Source organism: Phaseolus vulgaris, chromosome 11, assembly GCF_051622355.1.
Source record: "Phaseolus vulgaris cultivar YP4 chromosome 11, ASM5162235v1, whole genome shotgun sequence".
In the NCBI taxonomy this organism is placed as follows: domain Eukaryota; kingdom Viridiplantae; phylum Streptophyta; class Magnoliopsida; order Fabales; family Fabaceae; genus Phaseolus; species Phaseolus vulgaris.
The window spans coordinates 30,563,331-30,578,808 of NC_143508.1; the positions used below are offsets into that span (position 1 = coordinate 30,563,331).

Consider the following 15,478-nt stretch of genomic DNA (forward strand, 5'->3'; position numbering starts at 1 on the left):
TATTTGCTCACATCCCAAAAATATTGAACTAAAATATAATTGACAAATGGCAAACCTTCGATTTATTTATGGTAAATTGTTTATTTTCATTTTAAGACACGCCCACTTTTACTTATTTTCCTCCACCATTTAAAAATGTAGTTTTTTAAAAAAATTTAGTTAAGTACAATGATTATTTTTAATAGAGTTTTTATTAAAACATGTTTTATTAAGGTTTTAAAATATTTTTTTTAGTTTCTTTTAAGTATTATCTTCTTTTTTTTGTTAATGAGATGATTAATTATTTTTATTGATTTATTAATTAACTTTTTTTTACCTTTTTTTTCCAATCACTTTTAACTTGTTGGGTTTCTCCTTCAAAAACGCATCAGTTAAAAAATATAATAAGAATTAATTAAAGAATTGTAGATGAAAATATGAAAATAACGATTACATTATTTTGTTAACAAAAATTAAATTACATAATATTTAGATAAAAATAAAAAATACTTTAAATATTGATATAATTTTTTTAATAGAAACTCAATTAAAAATATATAAATTTATAAGATAATTTCATTTTTCATCCATATTTTTTCGCTCCCACAAAGCATCTCAAGCACAAAGGTCTATTTACCTCGTCAAGTATTTACTCAAAAATCAAGTATGGTGAACAGTTTGGAATTAGGCATTTTTAATTCAGTAATTTTTATAACTATATATCTTCTTTCTTACAAAATACACTGACTTTTTAAATCAAATTCTCATTCCCTCTGTTTTTTATGTTTTAAGAAAATAATGCTCACACTTATATTATTTAAATTTATATTTACATTAAAATAGTATATAAATGTAATAATACATTAATAAATTTATTTATATATTTTATAATTAATTATTTAATTTTTATCAAAATAATATTCTCATAAAAACATTTCATATATTTATATGATAATTTATGATAAGATGATAATATATTTTTTAACATTATTAATAAATAAATATTAAAATTCTTCATTGTTTTTTACTCTGAAATCATCCCCAATTTTTATGATTTAAAATTTCAGTTTTTAATCTTCATGATTTTTTATGTTTTAGTTAATAAGGGTGCAAACTGTTACTTATTAAAACTTCAAGAGAGGGAAGTATAAGTTAATTTGATTCATTTTATTTTTATCACATTTCTCATTACGTTTATTATGTTCTTTTAACTTTTTTATTTTTGTCACTAACACATGGGTTGCTAGACCTTCACATGTTTTTTTCAACTCAGTTAATGTTCTTGATTTAAAATACATAATTGCATTAAATTTACTTCTCGTTCATAATAATATCATTAGTTTGGGAAAATTAACTTTTTTTAAAAAAAGTATTTACTAAGAATATCTTTATTGGTTGATCTTATTCTTAGCTTAGATTTCACATTAAAAAATAGTTTTGTGATTCTAGTATCTAGTTGATTTTTTCAATATAATTCTAATACTTTTAAAAGTACTAATTTAGTTATTCTTAATTAAAATGGACTAATGTGGTCTTTTTGTTAGATGTGTACTGAAGTTAGTGAGAGGATGACAATATAATAATGTGAATCCAATGTATTATATGGTTACTATAGACTATTTTTCCATCATCCAAATCATCATCTGTCTATTAAATTGATTTTGTTACACTCTTCCTCTCATTTAATAATGGAGTTTGTTGACCTTCATCCTACGTCAATTGAGATATTTCCTTGTGTAGCACATGAAAATTTGACTATTGAGGGAATATCCATTTCATTGGAACTTCAACACCAAGTAAGATTCAAGAGAAAAAAAATATCAAAGAAAGATTGCATTAAGAGACCCTAAGTCATTCAGACTAGTAAATGATTGCCTAGCTAGCGCATAATGAAGAGTTTGAGTAGTGACCTTTGTTAACATCCTGATTGGGTTCCATCTAGAACATATACTTATTAAGGTAAAGGATGCAATAAGTTTAAAAATCCCAAAAATTATGATCTTTGGTGTGTTAAGCAGAAGAAATGATAGGTTATCTTCAAACTACTTTATTGAAAATGGAAAGTGAAATAGATAAAACAAAGAGATTAATCAGTCACATAAAAATAAACCTTTATCTTAATTGATTATGGAAAGTTTTCCACCAACCATAAAGAGAAGTAGAAATAGAGAAGATGAGGAGTATAAGGCTTGAAACTAAAGTACACATTAATGACCATGATCGAAAGTGAACCTTTCGTGAAGCATGAAAAGTAATAGAATGTGAAGAGAGCACCACTACTCTTTTTGGGATCCTAGATTAGGTCGACAAGACATCATGAGGGAGAGGAAAAAATTCCCTTTATCACTATCTGTAATAAAAAGCTCGTTTCACTTTTCACTTGCTTCCTACAAAGTTAGGAGAGAAAGCCAATAAGTTTTCTTAGTATAAAAAGGGAAGAAATTGATACACATAAGTCATCACATTATTAAACTCTGAACAAAAGACTCTGTTTCAAGTTACTTAGATTATACCATTAACTTGTTTGGCTCAAAGGTAGAATCAAAGCAAAAAAGAATTACAAATAGAAGCACTTTTACTCTCATCAAATTTAGATAAAAGAAATAATAGGTTCGCCTATAGGCAGTTAACCTAAGAGCAAGAAAAGAAGGAGAGAGAGACTACATAGAATTATTAATTGATAGAGTTCAACACAATTACTTATTTGAAAACAACTTCAACTCTAATAGGTGCCTTTAAATACAAGATGTAACAAGTGAACAACATTTGAAATACAAAATAGAAATAAATAAATGAGTTTTTCTCGAGACAACAACTTCAAATATTTTTCTCTCTCATTCTACGATAGATATTTATAGTATTACATCATCACCCTAAATAAAGTTAACATGAATCTAAGAAAGAACCAATTTTAACTAAAATGAGAAATAAATTAAGAACTTTAAAGATGTTTGAATTACATTAAAAAAAAAGCAAATATTGATAAATAATATCTTTTTACCTTATATTAGTTAAATAATTAAATGCAATTTTTTTAACCAATAATTATTGAAAAAGTATCTCTTAATTAAATGAGTTAGAGTTAAAGTTTTGATAACGTGATTTTTAATATAAAGTAAGTTATGTTGTAAAATTGATTTCTTTTCATAATGATAATTTAATGCACAAAAGACTAAAATTGAATATTTATTCCATATTTGAAGGATAAAGTTATGTAAAACCTGTGGTACCATGCTGGTTCGTTACACCTAGTAGACAGGAAATGAGAGGAGTGTTTGTCATTTTCCTTTTAACAGCTGTGAAAAACATACCAGAGAAAAAAGGTGGTCGAGGCACAGCTGGACTTCAAAAACGGCTCAAAAAATCTCACAAAAGGCAAAGCTCCAATTTCTTTTCTCATTTTTTTATTTCAACCAAAAAAGAAAAAAAAAACACACACACACTGATGACGTGTCCAAGATCTTCCTTGGGCCTTTTTCTTTTCACCTCCAACCCTTTCTGTTCCTCACACACTCACAACAACGATCCCTCTCTTCATCCTTCTAAGCACGTCCATTCATCTTCCTTCAACTGCTCATTCATCTTCTCCTTCCTTCTCATTCCTTTGCCAATCCACCATGTTCCTCACCCTTCTCTCCCTCTAATGATGCCTCTCACAGGTACCTTCTACTTCTGCATCTCCCACCCTTCCCTTCTTCTGTCGGAATCTCATTTGCCCCATTTCAGATTTTGATCCAAAATTCTTTTTTGATCAATTTTCTCGCCCTTTCAGCTCGCTACTTCTGTTGGGTCACTCTCTGTTTTTCGTTTTGGAACTCTTCCCTGCTTTAATTAATTAACGGTGTTCGTGTTGTTTATGACGCAAATAAATAAATAAATAAATAAAATGTGTGTTTTGTTCTTGGAATATCACATTGGGTTCTGGGAGGTATGGTTTATTGAGTGGAAGTGATGGAGAGTCTCACTTGGGTTTTATCCGTGCTGGGTTTTGCTTAATTTTGATCTAAAAGTGAATTCCTTTTGGTGAATGCATATAATAATAGAGGACTAAACAGTGGATGCACTAACTGATCCAATGATAAATCATCATGTATGGTTGGTTTGATAATTTTACAATAAGTACCTTAAAAGTTGTATCAACAATATGTTGACAGTGTAAGCTTTTTTATACCGATAATGTAACTTTTACAATAGTTACCTCAAAATGCAATTGAGTGTTAATGCTTTTGAATGGACTGATGGGGATTCTAATGGTTATATTGGTATTACTTCGTGATTTGTGGTTGCACTTGCTGTGACATGTCTATATTTGAAGTAGAGGTCATTGATTTTTGGCTCGCTATTGCTTTTTCCTTGTTCAATAGATCCATTAGTTTGAATTGTTGCGAAGGAAACATTACGACCATGCAGATTCATTACCGATGGTTTGATTCTGAGGCTAAAATAAGGTTGTTATCTAATTGTATATCCAGTCCCTATTGCAGTCAGTAAGCCACTTACAAGGTGTTATCAGCTTGCTGACCCTGGGGATTTTGGTCTGAGTGAATAGATAACTTGGTCTCAAGTTTGCAAGATGCCATATTATATACAGAGACTTTATAGACTATGCAATGCATCCTTTTCACCTGATGGACCTGTGTCGGAAGAGGTCATTGAGAAAGTTCGTGAGAAGTTAGGTATATTTTCTTTTTGACTTGTTTATCTTGCTTTTGTATTCATTTTTATGGTCAACTTTTAGAATGCTTCATGCTATACAAAAAGAGGTAGTTCTGGATTATTGATCGTTCTATACTTTGTCAATAACTTCAAGCTTTCAATTATTTTCTTTCATCTTTTTGAGATGTGTCTGCATGGTTTATAGTAATAAAGAATTAATGCGTTACTACTAATACCTTTATGATTTTATCTTAGTTCTTAGATGACTTTGATCCTGCAGCCCAATAATTTTTATGTCTAGCCGATATTTTATTGATAACCTTACATAATGTTTCTATAGAGAGAATCAAGCCATCAGATGTAGGTCTTGAACAAGAAGCACAACTGGTTCGGAATTGGCCTGGTCCAGCACTTGAACATAATGGGAGCCATCAATCCTTGCCACCTATAAAATATTTGCATTTGCATGAATGTGACTCATTCTCTGTAAGTAAAGTCTCATACCTTAAGATCATGTTTATTCTGTTAGAATTTTTTATAAATTTGGGCCTTATATTTGCAATACTAACTGAAGTTTGATTTGCTTTATCTTTTGCAGATAGGAATTTTTTGCATGCCCCCCTCATCTATCATTCCGCTCCATAATCATCCTGGAATGACGGTGTTGAGCAAGTTGTTGTATGGCTCAATGCATGTTAAGTCCTATGATTGGATTGATGCACCTGGCTCTACTGATCCATCTGCAGGTGTATTTTCTATAACTTCATATATTTTACTATTTCTCTGGTCATTTTTTAATCCTCTGTTTTTACATGCGAGTGTGATTGATTGCCCTTCCTTGCCTTTACCTTCTCAAAGAACACTAACTCCAATCTCATTGAGGTAGAAGAGATAGTAGCATTATGCTAGGAATTACCAAAAATAGTCCAATTGGACAACTAAGATAAAAACAGGAGTGTAATAATTAGTTCAGAGATCAATACATGGCATATGACCTTTGTTGATTTTATTTGGTATCATTTAGAGCTTAATGAAGAATATGTTGTGAAAAGGCTAAAGTTGTCATGGCATTGTAAAGTAAATGCGAATAGGGATAAAGAGTTGTTCTTAGTTACTCGTCTACTTCCTGATCTATTACTCTATACTATTAAGTGTTTTAATTTGTAAGGAAATTACAATGGCTCGATAGAATACTCTTGACCATTTTGGATTTATATCAGGGTTATAGTTACGATATGCAAATTCATAAATTGTAGTGATTTTTATCCTTTCTTCACTTGCTAGTGTGTGTAACAGTGCAAATACCAAAACGAAACCGCCAAAGTCATATTTTGGGAACTTGTATACTCTTAATATTGAAACCTCACAAGAAGGTCTGAGTGACTATATTATGATCAAAGGGGAATAGGATACAAATTCACACGCAGAACAAAGAAAGATAAAGAACACCTCTTCTAGATCTTTTATTCCAACACTCTAACAAAACACAAAAAGCATTTACAAAGGAGAATAACTCCTTTCACATAGGTAATATCCTATCATGACCCAAACATAAAACAAGGTAACCCCTTAACCTATCGGGTTGGTCTTTATTTAAAGACCAACCATAACCAACAAACTACTCGAAACCCCTTATCCTTTATTCTTAAATTTCCTTCTAGAATACACCCTCCATACTTTGCCCTTATCTTTTTGCCTACCATTACTTCCTTCTGTCAAAACAACCTTGTCCTTAAGGTTGAAATCTAGAAATTGCTTCTTGATGGTTGCCACATCTTCCCATGTATCGGTATCACTGTCACCTTCACCTTATTAAAACTTGTGGAACGAGTGTTCCTTGGACTGTTACTTCACGACTATCCAAAATTTCCTTTGGAGAAAAATTCACACCTTGTCCCTGAAATTCGGGAGGCAACTCTGGATGCACTTGGTGATTCCCTATTGCTAACTTGAGCTGGGAAACATGAAATACTGGGTGTGTATTCGAGCCTGCACTGGTAGTTGTAGCCTAAAAGCCACCGGACCCACCTTTGTTAGAACCGGAAAAGGCCCATAATATCAGGTTGCTAGTTTTGAATGCACTCGACTAGGCATAGATAGTTGTCGACGCGCACAAATTTTCAAATACACCATATCTCCTACTATAATTGGAGAAGGTTTTTTGTGTCGATTGACAAACTTAGACATTTGATCCTGTGGTCTTTGTAAATGAAATTTGAGTTGTGTAAGGGCCTCATATCGACTCATTAAATCTTGTGCAACTGCCTTTACCATTGTTTCACCTGGAACAGAACGTGCTAGAGATGGAGGAGGGCGTCCATACACTACTTCAAAAGGGGTACAATTCGCTGCCCCGTGAAAATTGGTGTTATACCAATATTCTGCCCACGGAAAGAAAATTGCCCAAATTTTGGGTTGCTTTGAGCTAAAGCAACAAAGGTATGTTTCCAGCGTCGTATTGAAAACCCGGATTTGTCCATCCGTCTCTGGATGATACGCCGTGCTCATCTTAATTGTTGTCCCTTGCAATTTGAACAATTCCTTCTAGAAAAGACTTAGAAAAGTTGAGACCCTATCCCTCAAACTCTTATGATCTGTGTAGACCGTAGATTTCCGTCCCAGTACGTAAGGTCTGCAATGCTGAATGGCTAACACTAAAGCCATTAATTCCTTCTTATACATAGATTTGCCAGAGAAGTCTTGGCCAATGCTTTGCTGAAAAAAGCAATTGGTTTTTTATTCTGGGACAACACCGCTCCCAAACCCGTGCCTGAAGAATCGCATTCGATGCAAAAAGGTTGACTGAAATTTGGCATCATTAATACATGTGCAGTAGTGACGGCTGTCTGTAATTGTTGCATGGCTCTTTTACTCTCCTCCGTCCACGCAAAATTTCCCTTTTTGAGTAACTGTGTTAATGGTCTCGCCATTCTTCCACAGTTATGTATGAATCTTCTATAGTAACTTGTGAGGTCCAAAAATCCTCTCAAATCTTTCAAGGATTTGGGTATTGGCCATTGCAAGATGACTGAAATCTTTTGAGGGTCCATCTGTACTCCCTCCCCCGAAATTATATGACCCAAATACTGTACTTCCTGTTTACAAAACTCGCATTTCTTGTGGTTTGCGTAAAACTGGTGTTGTTGGAGAGTTTTTGGAACTTGTTTCAGATGTGTCATATGCTCCTCCCACATTTTGTTGTATATCAGAATGTCATAAAAAAAAAAATACAAATTTCCTTAAGTAAGATTGTAGTGCACTGAAAAGTAGCTGGTGCATTAGTTAGTCCAAAAGGCATATCTAATGATTCATAATGTCCATGGTGTGTACGAAAAACAGTATTCTGTATATCAAATCCATGCATACGAATCTGGTGATAGCTAACTCGCAAATCCACCTTGGAGAAGTAATGTGCCCCCATGTAATTCGTCCAACAATTCCTCTATTAGTGGAATCGGAAATTTATCCGGAGTTAAGTTGTTTTATTCAAGGCATCACCTCCAGCTGCCATCCTTTTTTACTAGAATAGCTGGACTTGAATAGGGGTTGTTGCTGGGTCTAATAATTCCTGCCTTCAACATTTTTGCAACTTGTTTCTCTATCTCCATCTTCAACATATGTGGATACCTATACGACCTCACATTAATTGGATCTACCCCAGATTTAGTTGGAATTTTATGATCTATCTCCCTGTTGGGAGGTAATTGTTTGGTTTCTTCAAAATCACCCTCACATTCCTTCAAAACATCATTCAACTCCATTGTCTGCCTCAAGGATAAACCAACCATCTCCTCACTCGTGGACTGATCTATACTCGTCAGATCTGTGCTCGCTATTCCCCATATGAGGGACACTGCTTCGGTCTCCTCCTTTTTTAAAGCTTTAGGAGTCACCAAAGTTCTGGTTAATTTGTAGTCTCCTCGAATTTGCACCTTTTGACCTTCAATACTAAAATTCATTGTCAACGTCTTCCAATTGACTCTCACATCTCCCAAAGTGGCCAACCAAGCTACTCTAATATCATATCCACCCCTCCTAGCTCAAACAAGTCTCCTTAAGCGTATACTTTTCCAGCTTCACCTCTACCTCTTGACAACACCCACCCGCTCTTCTCTTTTTGCCATCACCTAGCCTCTGTTATAAGACGATGTGGACTCAACTTGCAATCCCAATTGGCAAACCAACTCGGCAGAGATGAAGTTGTGACTAGCCCACTGTCAATCAACACTAGCTGATGCAATCCTAGCTTGCATTGCTATGAGTATTTTGTTTTGTATTTTAGGGTGTGGAATTTGGTGGGATTGGGAGGCTAAAATGAGTGAAAGAAATTGTGAAGTATTGATGTATGAAGAAAGATAATGAAGCTTAAGAGAGGTTAGGGCAACTCCTAAGAGGTTCCTTGCTAAAACACTTAAAAATAAGGCTAGCAAAGAGTGAGCTAAGAGACTAGTTGAGGCTGAAATTTTGGCAGCAATTCAATAGTCTATTCAAAGCCAATTTACAAGGGGGTTAGCACTTGTATTTTTAGTGCAATGGGCAGCCAATGTGCAAGCTTTAACCCTAAAAACTCTCCACCCATAGAAGGACAAGTGACTCTCTAATTCGAGCAACTCCTCTCAAATTAGAGGTTGACAAGTGTCCTCTAATTGGAGAGAATCCTCTCCATTAAGTTAAACCTTCATGCCTTCCTTGTCACTCCATGTTTTCTATTTGCACTCTAATAATTTATTTGTGCACCCTAGATGGTCTAAAGTTGAATTGGGTCCAATGAGACCCATTTGTAACTCTAGCTAGACTCTTTCTTTTTCTATTTACACCCTACTCTAATTGGCCCAATACATGGCCCATGAAAATTGGCCCAAAACATGGCCCAAGAAAATGGCCCAAATACAAGTCCAAAATAAAGCCTATACTACTCTGTACAATGTTTATAAAACTAGCTAAAAATGGAAGAGTAGACAACAATTAATTCTCCCTGAGATTAGAGTCTTATGAGATCCTTTTCCTGATTCCAATCTTCTTCGTCGAATGTCTCGAGGCTGGATGGGTTTTTATCACTAGCGTTGTTTTTTCCTTTCACCTTCCCTTGTAATTTCATGGTGTTGGGTTGCGTTAAACCCCCAACTGAAAAAATGGATAAATCCACCTATTGACACTCCCTCCCCTCTTCTAAGTCCTCCAAATTCTCATCAATTTGTCCCAGCATACTCCATTTCACCTCTGTAGGACATCCCTCATCTTTTGCCCAGATGATCATATGCAAATTCTTTTCAGGACATCGATGCCGTGGACCATACGCCCCTCCGCAGTGGAAACATCTTCCCTATTCCCTCCTTTGAGCATATTTGGGATAGGGAAGGGTCCTGGTTCCCTTGTTTCTTGAGCCTTCTCCTACAACACCTCTCGACCGTACCTCTCTGCGTTGCTAGTCAAGCTAGACGAGACTTGCCCACTATTTACCTTATACAAGTTAGATGACTCCTTCTATGCGGGATGTTATTCCTGCCCCTCCTTGATAACGCCCATAGGAAGTGCTATTCCTGTACCCATTACTGCCCCATTTTTTTTTTCATAAGAGACATCTTCCACATCCTGTGCAATCTCCATTGCTCTCATCAATTCTTTGGGATCATGGGGTCTAATTTGGTTACAAATCTTGGATTGTAACCCAATAGAAAAATATCCCAGCAGTTGTTCATCCCCTGTCTGAGGTGCTTGTGATACCAACAACTAAAACTCTTGAATGTATTCCTCCATCCTTCCATTTTGTTTAATCTTTACCAATTTCTCTAAAACACAACTCCTCTACCTTCCACCAAACCTTCTATTTAGCGCCATTTAAAACTCTTCCCAAGAAGGGTTCTTGGAATTCTTCCGCCAGAAACTGAACCAATGGCTGGCACTACCTTCCATACTAATGAAGGCCAGTCTTAGTCTCTCCTTGATTGAGACATTTTGCACCTCAAAGAATTTTTATGCTCTGGCCAACCACCCCGTCAGATTTACTCCCTCAAAGATTGGTAATTCCACCCTCCTAAACCAAGGTTTAAGCTCCTCTTCATCTGCTACATCAAATTTGTTACCCTGTCTTGATCGTTCTTCCTTCTTTTCATCTCCATTCACGAGCTCTCCCCTCCTTTAGACATTCTGTCACCTTTCTTGATGTCCCGCAACATTTCTTTGATTTCCTTCAAGTGCAACAACATACATTCCTTCAACCCCGTGATGTCTGCTCTCATTTTCGCAATTACTCTTCCTTATTCGCTGGTCAATTTCTCCAATGCGCTCGTCCTCTGTTCCATACTCTTCAATTTTGGATTCGGCAGGTCGGACCAAACTGTTACGATCAAAGGAGAATAGGAAACAGATTCACATGCAAAACATAGAAATAGAAGGAACACCTCTTCTAGAACTTTTATTGCATCACTCTAACAAAACACAAAAAGCACTTACAAAGGAGAATAACTCCTTTCTCACACGTAATACCCTGTCACAACCCAAACATACAACAAGCTAACCCTTTAACCTACTGGGTTGGTCTTTATTTAAAGACCAATCATGACCAACAAACTACTCGAAACCCCCTTATCCTTTATTCTTAAATTTCCTTCTAGAATTCACCCTCCATACCTTGTCCTTATCTTTTTGCCTAACAGTAAAGTTGGAGGAGTAATGTGTGTATATATAAGTAACACTTACTGAATATGCTATCCAATTCTAGGCAGGTGATGCAATATTCATCTGTCAATACAAATTCTATTTCATCTTACATGCAAGAGGCTCTTTCATTTTACATATAACAGGCTCTTTCATAAGCACGCATGAATCTGATTGGAAAGTAGGCATTCATCTAGAATTTTCCCATTCCTTGTTATATATTAATGTGACTTAAATTCCATCATAACTCTTTAAATTTCCTAAAATAGCCTGGTTAAACCCTTAAAAGTATCTTATATCATTATCCAACTAAAACTGAAATCCTTCATTCCATATAAAATTCCACAAGAATATTTTGAATATTTGACGATCTTGCAAGATTTCTAAAATTTGATCTCAATTTTTACTTTAAAGTGAATATATGTATTCCCCCCTCCCCATACATTTGTAACTGTATCTGGGCCTCTAATTTTATTGAATGCAATGCGGACAGAACAAATCTATCCAATAAAATTAGGTCTTTCTCAAAATTGAGTTGTTGGATTTGTGGATTTAAAATATCCTTCGTGAAACATTCCACGAGGGAAATCTTTTTGAATATGAATGGCTTTTGACCCTTTATTTTGCTTGTCATCTTCTACATGTTGGATAGTTTTTTGATTGATTGACTGATTATTTATAAATGGATTTCAAGAAGTGCGACTGGTTATTCTTAAAGCTCCATTTTTTTTATCTTCCATTATTTGAGCTTGATTGGCTTCTTCAATAGTGAACATTTTTGTAGGAGAATTTCAATCTATGAGGCTCGGATACGCCTCTTAAATGGTGTATCCGTATCGGACACACGTATCGGATACTGACACACATACGACACTTGTATGATCTATATCAGTGAAGTGTCCAATTCAACAAATACATTAATTTTCTAAAAATTCAAACTTATTGTATAAGTTTTTATTATGATTATAAAAATAAGAAATAAATAATTTTGAACGAGTTATGGGAAGCATATTTCTGCCACAAAAAACTAAGACATATTTGTGCACATAAATCTTTATTGTCAATTTATATAATTCATAATTATATAATATATAGATTCGTGTTCCCGTGTCCTTTAACACTAGTGTTCTAGGTCAATTGATAGCAGCCTCTTCCTTGCATATGTAAATAGTCTTTCCTGATTTGAGCCCATGACCTTTTGGTCATTAAGGCACAACTTTAACCACCCAATAAATCCCCAAAAATATTTACTATTAAATTACATCAGGGTTATCTAAAACCAATGTGTTATTATTATCATTATAACTAAACCATTTCTGCTATGAAGTCATACTTTTGGTTTACTTGTAAATGTAATGATGATTCTGTAGACATATAATGACTTAATCAATCAGTTTTATAAATTTGTTGAAAGTAATATGGTGTGTTTCTTATGCCGTACCACTGAAACTCTCTCAAAAAGTAAAAGAAAATAAAAGTTCATGCCTGCATCTAATTCAGGGTTTTAAATTGCAGACTACAGGGGCGTCTGTAGTGGCCATAGTAGTTCCGCAGCTTCATGTTTGTGCTAGTGCTAGTTTTCAAGTAATTTATTGGGCTTAAGAAGTATCTAAATGTCTGTATTGAAGATTTTAACTAATTGTGATTGAATTTAGTGGGAGGAGCTAGTTCCCCATTTTGTAGGGATTAGCAAAGCATGCTTTGAAATTTTGAAACTCCTTGGATAGAGGCATCCACATGTGGTGTGCCCTGACTGTACCTGTGTTACTTCAATTAACTCAGAATATTTAACATAACTTTGCCAGCCTTTAGTTTCACTTTATCTTCCCTGGTTTGGTTCTTGTTGGACATCGAGGTTGTGAGAACTCTGCTAGCATCGCTTTTGGCCATTTGATAGAGATGTAATGTGTATGGAAAGATACCACGCATAGTAATGAACTAAACTGATTATTTTTGTGATGTACACAGTACATTTGCCATTCTGCCACTAAACTGAACTAGAAAAAAAGGGTAGTCTTGAAGCTTAGTTTTAATTATGATTGTGTTCATCAAAATGTTTTATGTGATTTAAAACAATTGAGCCAATTAGTAGGTTTAGACTTCAGTATGGAAAACAACATAAAGATTGTTTTTTTCTTTCGAAATCTTTTATTTGAAAATTTGTTTCAGTCTATTTGTTTATTGGGATACAGTTGTGTTGTGACTATCTGTCCATCCCTGAAAACCTGCACTCTTGGCCATTATCTTTTTCAGTATGCAAGTTAGTGATAACCTATAATCAATGTGACAGCAGATATCAGGAATACATGAAGTACAGAGGATTCTCTCCCTTACCCAATTATATGAGAGATCTGAACTCCCCACCCATTTTCTACTCAAAAACTAAGATTGATTTCTTTTCTGTTCTCCCTATTATATATACGTATACTCACTCATCTTTTGTCTACCAAATTGTTTGAGGTAACCGTTTTCTAATGCACCTTAGTATAATCTTTGCTGCGAAGTTATTTTCAAGCAAAGACTGAAATAGCTTCAAGTTCTACTCGCTAACACCTACATTTTTTCTATGCGTTGTTACCATACTACTATCTCACTACTTCACAGGATCGCCAGCAGTGATATAACCTACTTAATTTCTTATGGCCATATCCGTATTATTGAATTCATATTATGATATGACCAGTATGGCACTATCAGTATTATGCCAACCAACGTGATGGGCAAGGACTGTGCTTCTGCAGTTCCACTATTTCCCCACTTGTTCTTTTCTCACATTATCTATGTGACCTCATTTTTGAATAATATTCTTAACATATAGTTTATATTCTACAGCCACAATGATATCAGCTCAACCGAGCATGGTGTCTATTCTACTTCAATCACTGAATGTGCAAAGTTGCAATTGCAATGTTAACTTTTCTTAACCCTGGTCTGGAATATTATGAAGGCATATGAACCTGATCACAGTAAAATCTAACTAATTATTGATACCGTGATATTTACAACTTAACAAGAAATCCATGATCTGCATTGCACAGTACTATCCTTTTCTTGTGATAAACTTTCCTTCATTTATATTTACCTGTCTCATTCTCCTTCATTTGGTAAATACTAAGAAGCTGTTTTTATTCTCCTGACACTAAAATTTGTTAATCTGTGATTGACAGCTAGACCTGCAAAGCTTGTCAAAGATACTGATATGACAGCACCAAGCCCCACAACGGTTCTTTACCCCACCAGTGGAGGAAACATCCATTGTTTTAGAGCTATAACTCCTTGTGCTATCTTTGACATATTGTCTCCCCCTTACTCTTCAGAGCATGGAAGACACTGCACCTACTTCCGGCGATCCCAATGGAAAGATCTCCCTGGTAATCTGATTTATTTTCATCGCCAACCTTTGAAATTCTCTTCTGTTAATCACATTGCACCATTGCCAACCTTCATTTCCACTGCAGTTAATGTTCAGTTGGATGGAGTGACGGTTTCTGAAGTGACTTGGTTAGAAGAGTTTCAACCTCCTGATGACTTTGTGATCCGGAGAGGACTGTACAGGGGTCCAGTTATTAGAACTTGAAAAAATTTCTTGTTTGATGTGTCTTACACCATAAGGAAATTGGCTTATCTTTAGAATACAACAAAGGGAACAGTGGAATGTGCAATAATGATATTCTTTGTCTATGTCTGTTAGGCATTGGAGTTTGTACATAATAATGCACTAGTGTAATCTATTTACAGACCTCAAAAGTAATCCAGTAGAATAGTTACGTAATGTTGAAATAGTACTTGTTAGTGGCCATATCAAAATCTGTTTAAATGGAGAACAAGAGGGTGTTTTGATTTGGTCACGGCTTATGGTAACGTTGTGTCATTTTCAGGCTTCAAAAACTATTTTTGCCTTATGCTCAGTCCAAAAAGAAAATAAAACAAGTTCATAACAACTAAGCTATTAAGCCTATTTGTAAGAGTTTGTTTGAATTTATTTTATAATATTAGTAATATTAATTACTTTTATGAGTGGTTGTGAGAATTTATAAAATAATTTATCATATGTCCATAGGTTATTGTCAATTTATTCTATATATATGGGATAACTTGTAAAAACTCTACTTATTTAGATTGCACTCTAACATTTTTCAAAGAGTACTAAATTCAACCATGAGAAAGGAAAACTCCAAGCCAGGTC

At 34.6% G+C, this 15,478-nt stretch overlaps 1 protein-coding gene across 4 annotated transcripts; it reads left to right on the plus strand.

Moving 5' to 3' along the window:
- The first annotated feature begins 3,463 nt into the window (after window positions 1-3,463).
- LOC137827524 (2-aminoethanethiol dioxygenase, putative (DUF1637)) lies at window positions 3,464-15,072 on the plus strand. 4 transcript variants are annotated; one of them, XM_068633726.2, is made up of 6 exons: window positions 3,464-3,638; window positions 4,464-4,655; window positions 4,976-5,121; window positions 5,234-5,381; window positions 14,460-14,663; window positions 14,751-15,072. In XM_068633726.2, exons 2-6 carry the CDS (start codon window positions 4,553-4,555, stop codon window positions 14,867-14,869), a joined length of 720 nt encoding a protein of 239 aa, XP_068489827.2. In that variant the 5' UTR covers window positions 3,464-3,638; window positions 4,464-4,552; the 3' UTR covers window positions 14,870-15,072. The 4 variants fall into 4 exon arrangements, with proteins under 4 accessions (XP_068489827.2, XP_068489800.2, XP_068489811.2 ...); XM_068633710.2 differs by having other exon boundaries at window positions 3,481-3,638; window positions 4,344-4,655; XM_068633717.2 differs by having other exon boundaries at window positions 3,486-3,638; window positions 4,452-4,655.
- Window positions 15,073-15,478: the final 406 nt, after the last annotated feature.